We start from the raw sequence: 6,445 nt of genomic DNA, 5'->3' as shown, positions 1-6,445 counted from the left end.
TACCGATTCTGATGCAGGTTTGTGTGCATGCCTACTGCCATGTATGCCACGTTTGCTGAATACGTACAGGCGCAACCGAATAAAGTGCGACTTGAAGCTAGGGATGAGCAGAAGTACAAGGAGAAGCTACTGGGCAAAGCTCAAGTCATAGCAGACTCCGCCAATAGACTGTGGCGTAAGTTTCTGCTCCTTGGAATATACTGTTTCATAGCCAAACTAACTTGGAGTGTAGAATTGGAGATGCAGCAAGACATAGAAGAAGAATAATATTTCTAATGCTTGACCAGCCCTTGTATTACATACTCAAGAAAGACGTATGAAATGCGGCTATGTCTTTTGTGAAATACAGCATCTGGAAGATAGGCAGTCGCCGAGTGTCTTCTGCTCCAAAGTCTAACCGCAACCATAGAGACGTTGTCATTGTATGACTAGTTGCAACACCTCGCAATCGTGTCATACAAGGTTGTATATCTCACAGAACTTGTCCTGCCAGCGAAACGGTACATCCACAGGGAGTAGTGCGGGTGACCTAGGTAATGAGAAGTTTAGCCAGTCAGCGGCTTCCCAACGAGAGTTCCGTCATGCAGTAGTCACTTGCAGGCGCTCTCGCATGCAGCAAAAGGATGCAAGCGGCACACCTTCGTCTCCTCGTGGTGCCGTTGCACAACAGACAAGAAATTTTCAATAGTGACTCGACCGGTTGCGTTGCATGCTTGTCGAATTCCCGGTACGCAGAGCAATGGTTCGAACGGCGACAAATGCGCCTCGCCAGAAAAGAGGACGGCCATCCGCCAGGCCGCTTTTGTACCTCACTGCCCCCAAGAGTTACAGCCACATCTCAGAGCCAACGACAGCAACAGACGCAGCACCACCACAATTCTAAGACTCACATGGGGAGACCCGGGTCTATCTACCGATTGAGAAGCGTGTTATTCGACCGCCAACCGGTGTGGCTGCCTGCTTCAGAGACCACTACCACACCTCGCCTTCTCAGCCTTCAAGCGGCTGCCTCTTGGCTTCTTTTGGATCGGGTGTACCAGCATTTCTTTTTTTTTCTCCGCACAATCTGGGTGTCGCCGTCTTTGTTACATTTTTGAGGCAAACAAGGCTCATGATATACTGAAGAGAGACACGGCGACTCAATTCTAGTTTAAAGCGCGCTGATTCGGACCCGGACGCTGGTTCCGCACTCTTGAATTCTTTCCACTTACCATCATTTCGGAGTTGCGTTTAGCGCCGCTATCATCAGGCGCGCGGAATGACTTCGGCGGTGAATGGTGAGGGCAGCAGCTCGACCCCGGGACGAGGAACTTCGAGCACCCTAGATGAAGTGATGAGAGCACCGTCTACAACAACGCCCGATATTGTTGTTCTGAGTACGCTGCCCGAAGGTCTCAATCGCCCGGAGACTTTGGACCCAAAGGAAGATTTATGGTTATCAACCGCCGATGGGTGCGTTTATTTCGTTAACTCTCATGCGTTTTTTATCGCGCTATAGGCCTTGAAGAACTGCATCATGATTAATACCCTCAATATCATGAGCCGACTTGCTTGCTTGCGTTTTCCTTTTCGATGCCACATCCCACGACTCTTCTTGTTCTCTGATCTTAGGGGATCTACTACGTTTTACGGGCCATAGCAACAATACCTCAACTAACCTTGGTATATTTAGTCGCTTCAGTTCTTCTGTGATCCCCTTGCGCGTGGGAATATATCCCAACTATGAAGTTTTTCAGGTAAGTACATGGAGTTAACTCATAATTCTGGATATTTTACTTACTTCACTAGGTGCACAAAAATATCTTATTAAAATCCGAATACTTCCGCAAGGCACTTTGCGGAGACTTCAGAGAGTCCGAGGCACAATCTGTTGACCTTCCAGAAGAAGACCCAAGTATTTTCCATTTCCTGGTTGCGTATCTGTATGAGAACACATACGTTCCCACAAGGTCGTTGTCCTCAGCTTTAAGTAAGTAGCGCAGGAAAGCCCTTGGTAACTTGATATACTCACAGCACATAGTACCAGATGAGGACAAGGGCAAGGGCAAGGATGCTGGCAACGACGCGTCCGATTCCGACACCGATTCTTCAGGCAGCTTCTTGAGCGATAGTAGCGCACGATCCCGAAGACGGCACGATCGGAGACGACGACGTGACGAGCGCCAGCTAGAGCGTTTGAGGCAGAAGCACCCCGGCGTTCATCGGCCACAGTGTAATTGTCCACAATGCCATCAGGCCGGAGGAGCACCATGCTGGTCTTGCGCCGCACCACGCGTGCCACCACCCCTTGCGCCGCCGCTGCCACCGCCCGGTGCCGTGATCGTGAACACTGACCGGTCAAGGCGCAACCACCATCGACGAGGTGTCGATGGCCGTCCTGGGCGGGCTATCTCCCCACCACCTCCTCCGTCGCCTCCTGATCCGAACGCTGGTGGAAGAATAAAGGGGGAAGATCTACGGACGTGGCTCATGGCCTATGAGCTTAACATCGACGTATACATCTGCGCAAACAAGTTCCTCATGGACGACTTTAAGGAGAAGATACAGCGATCGACCATAGACATGCTCGAGACAGCAGGCGCGGATGCTGCTCAGCCAGAGGTTCTACATCTGTGCAGGAAGATATATGGGGGAGTTAGCGAGAGCGATACCTTGCTGAAGATGGTCTTCGCTCGGGTAGGGTTTTTGCAGCCACTGCTGTGGAAGCGAGCTCCAGATGAGACGTCTGAATTTCTCATCACCAATCCCGAGGTCGGTGCACTGATCCTACGCGAGACGGCCACGAGAAGGGAGGAAGATATCAACGGCCGCGCGCTACCAAGCATGGAGAGGCAATGGTACTTTCCACCACCGATTATCGATCCCCCATATCATCGAGTCCCGCATCCCAGGGCACCGAGATACTACTACTGAAAACGACAAAAGCACCTATGGAACGCACATGATCTTTTTTTTCCCGGGTTATTGCCATTCAAAGATTCTTCTCGTTGTCCTCTTAGTCCAAGTCTTTGTTAGGGTTTCAGCGGCTTGTGGTTTCTTGCAAGACTATCCTTGTGGATCTTCCGTAGTCTGGCATCAGGATGTCAATTTTACAGGGGTTTCATCGTACTGAGGTTGCGTTTCTGGAAGCAAAATATGTAGGGTCGGACCAAAGGAGCTTGCCGGGTTAGTTCATCAGCAGGCGTTTCATACTTTGCGTGCGTTCCTACGATTTCATTTTGTGCCCGACAAGCCAAAAGAAAAAAAAGGAATATGCTCGTCTTGTGTTACTGATGTATTGCTGTGATGGAAAAATGCGCAGTTCGGGGTATTATTGCATCAGGGACCGAGGGCTGGGAATCGCGGGCTTGCTTCTGGTGCTTCCCATTTATCCGTAGAGGAAATCAACATGCGGTCGCAATTGGCGGACTTGCTCTAGCCTGATGCCACGCGATCTTGAATACACGCTCCGCCCGCGAATGCCGTCATCTGGTGAAGTCTTTCTTGGTTCTTCTCCACACCGCACTATCGAGCTACCCCACAGAGAGGCATCTTGATCTGGTGAGGGGCAGTAGAGTAGCTCTCCATGCTTCCCCACGCCCAGAAGCTCCCATCGCTTCGGGCAATGTGCCACTGCTACCTACCGTTATACGACACCCTCATGCATATATAGTAGGGGAGGCGGGACCCGGCCGCACAGTAGCAATGATGGCAGAAAGTTTATTGTACCACGGCCGAGATAGTTGCCAGTCTCTTGATCGATTAGGAAGATGGGGCTCGTTACGATGGCGAGGATCTTTGTTTTGGGAGTCATGGCAACATGTGCCGTAGCCCAGAACTTGGTAGCCGACCTGGACTACGGCACCTTCGTTGGAGCATATTCACAGCAGTATAACATATCATATTGGCAAAAGATCCCATTTGCAGCGCCTCCTGTAGGACAGAACCGTTTCCGTGGGCCTCAGCCGCCAGCCCCTATCACTGATGGGCCATATAACTCTAGTCAGACCTTTGACATGTGTCCGCAGCGGACGGTAGGCGATCATCATCCCCTCTTCATACATACGCTATCATGATATTGAGGCTTATATTGTTACCTATAGGTCAATGGCTCTGAAGATTGCTTGTATCTGGGCCTATACGGTCGCCCCTGGACAGCTGGGCAGCCCCTACGGCCAGCCGTGGTGACCTTCTACGGGGGAGCTTTTATCCAGGGGTCGGCATCGTTCACGTTGCCGCCCTCGGCCTATCCGATCCTGAACGTGTCTACCGAGACGGACCTGATGTTCGTCTACCCCAACTACCGCGTCAACGCCTTCGGCTTCCTGCCCGGGAAGGAGGTGGCGGCCGACCCGCTCTCGGATCTCAACCCCGGGCTCCTAGACCAAGACGCAGCGATCCGCTGGACGAAGGCTTACATCAAGCACTTCGGCGGCGACCCGGACAAGATCAGCATCTGGGGGCAATCTGCGGGTGGCGGCAGCGTCGTGGCGCAGGTGATCGCGCATGCGGGCGAGAAGGAAACGCCCCTTTTCGACAAGGCGCTGGCCAGCTCGCCATTCTGGCCCAAGACGTACGCCTCCGAGAGCAACGAGGCGCAGTGGATCTACGACACGTTCGTCGCGAAGGCGGGCTGTGCCGGCGCGGCGGATAGCCTGGCATGCTTGAAGTCGGCGGATGTGCAGACGCTGCGCGACGCCTCGCTGTATGTTGCCGGCAGCCATACTTACAACACATCGTCGTACACTTGGGGCCCAACGATCGACGGTCGGTTCCTCACGAGGCCGCTCTCGGAAGCGGCGTCGCTGCCTGGGGGTGCGGGCGTGAATATCGAGTACGGCTTCGGCATGTACAACACTCATGAGGGAGAGAACTTCATTCCGCCGGGGTTGCAGAACGCCGAGGCCAGCGGATCGCCGCCTTTCAACTCGAGTGACGCAAGCTTCGACATTTGGCTCAGGGGGTTCTTGCCGGGGCTGAGGCGTTGCGAGATCGAGAAAGCCCGGAAGCTGTATCCGGCGGTCGGCAGCACGGAGACGCTCAACAGCTACAACGGCTCGTACACGAGAGCCGGCCTTGTCTATCGCGATGTAGTTCTCGCGTGCCCGGCTTACTGGATGGCTGGTGCTGCGCCCAAGGGGAGCTACTTGGGCGAGTATTCAATTAGTCCCGCCAAGCATGCGAGCGACACTATATATGTAAGTCACGTCATGTCACGCTGCCCCAGGTTGTGAAAAAATGCTGATAGTCTGTTTCTAGTGGAACCAAGTCAATGCAGTGCAGAAAACGGACCCCCTTCACTACGAAGGCTATACGGGGGCGTTTGCCTCGTTCTTCATGACGGGCGATCCCAACGCCTTGAAGCTGACCGCGTCGAGCGTCGTTGGGGTTCCGGCATTAGAAACGGGAGAGGAGTTCAACATCAACGCAGAGGGCTTTGCAGATCTGGAGCTGACACAATTCAAGACCCGCTGTGATTTCTGGAAGAAAGTAGCACCAAGGATCCCTATGTAGTATATAATAATAATAACCAACCACTGCTAATCAGTAAATCAGCGAGGGCTCTGGGCCTGCTGATGATCCATCATTGGCACTCATGGAGACAGTAGAGGCTGTCCTCAACTGCTGGAACCAGTCGTAGATCTTGTTCGTGTTGGCCATCGTGTCTGCACCGCCAGTCCCGACACGCCCCGTAGTACCGGTCTCTAATCGATCGTGTCATCCCTGAGTCGGAAAAGCTGCGGAAGAACCTCCTCAGGCCGTGCGCGGACGGCGTTGTGATACATCGAGTTCGTCTCGAAGACCTTCACTCCTTGGACCTTGCGGACTGTGTCGCGGGCAAGGTCGCAGTCGACGTACATGTCGTCGATGAAGCTCGCCGCATAAATAGGGACCTCGTTCCGCGCAAGCTGGTCCTCGTCGTACAGGTTGTCCCATTCGTCATAGTGAGCTAGAATGTGAGCGGCTTGCTTCATGCGCTTGAGCTCGGGGTAGACATCGAACATGAAGGGGTAGATCATCTCGCCGGAGAAGTACAGTGTTGTCTTCTCGAAGGCCTCGCTGTTGAAACCTGGTGGGCGGTCTGACAGCCAGGCGAACTCTGACAGCTTCTGACCAATCCGATTAGCTGCCCAGTCCGATCTCAGGCCTTTCTTGTAGCAGTAAATAGCTTCGTGCAAGATGGCGTAGATGGGCGCAATATCGAAGGGCAGCATGTGCTGTTCGATCTGAGTAAGGGTTGGCCGGGTGAAGAATTTGAACTGATCAAGATCAGACTTCATTCTCAGGAGCAAGGAATGGACAGTGTCGACGCCACCATGGAGGCCAAACATGTGCCCCACAGTCAACAGTCGACGCACTGTCAGACGACCACCTGCAGGAAGATCAATACCCTTGGGAGAAGTGCCGATATGCGTTGCTAGATTTCGGACTAGCTCTATATCTCCCGGAAATTTGCTGTAGTAGG

General features: G+C 53.2%; 2 protein-coding genes across 2 annotated transcripts in view; one reads left to right on the top strand and one right to left on the bottom strand.

Annotated features, from left to right (window-relative positions):
* Positions 1–3,995: 3,995 nt before the first annotated feature.
* Positions 3,996–5,493, top strand: UCRPA7_6608 (putative carboxylesterase protein; the record flags this gene model as incomplete). The annotated part of the gene is made up of 3 exons (XM_007919145.1): positions 3,996–4,013; positions 4,083–5,177; positions 5,239–5,493. The coding sequence occupies 3 exons, from the start codon at positions 3,996–3,998 to the stop codon at positions 5,491–5,493; spliced, it is 1,368 nt and encodes a 455-aa protein (XP_007917336.1).
* Positions 5,494–5,684: 191 nt separating this feature from the next.
* The window catches only part of UCRPA7_6607 (putative proline iminopeptidase protein), a gene marked incomplete at both ends in the record, with an annotated part of 1,579 nt that continues 818 nt past the window's right edge, over positions 5,685–6,445 (bottom strand). The window contains one exon of the mRNA XM_007919144.1: positions 5,685–6,435. Coding sequence (XP_007917335.1) covers positions 5,685–6,435 — 751 coding nt within the window. The remainder of the gene's footprint in view (positions 6,436–6,445) is intronic.

Source organism: Phaeoacremonium minimum (genome assembly GCF_000392275.1).
Source record: "Phaeoacremonium minimum UCRPA7 unplaced genomic scaffold PA7_03_scaffold_479, whole genome shotgun sequence".
In the NCBI taxonomy this organism is placed as follows: Eukaryota; Fungi; Ascomycota; class Sordariomycetes; order Togniniales; family Togniniaceae; genus Phaeoacremonium; species Phaeoacremonium minimum.
This window is presented reverse-complemented; position numbering and strand designations above follow the sequence as displayed.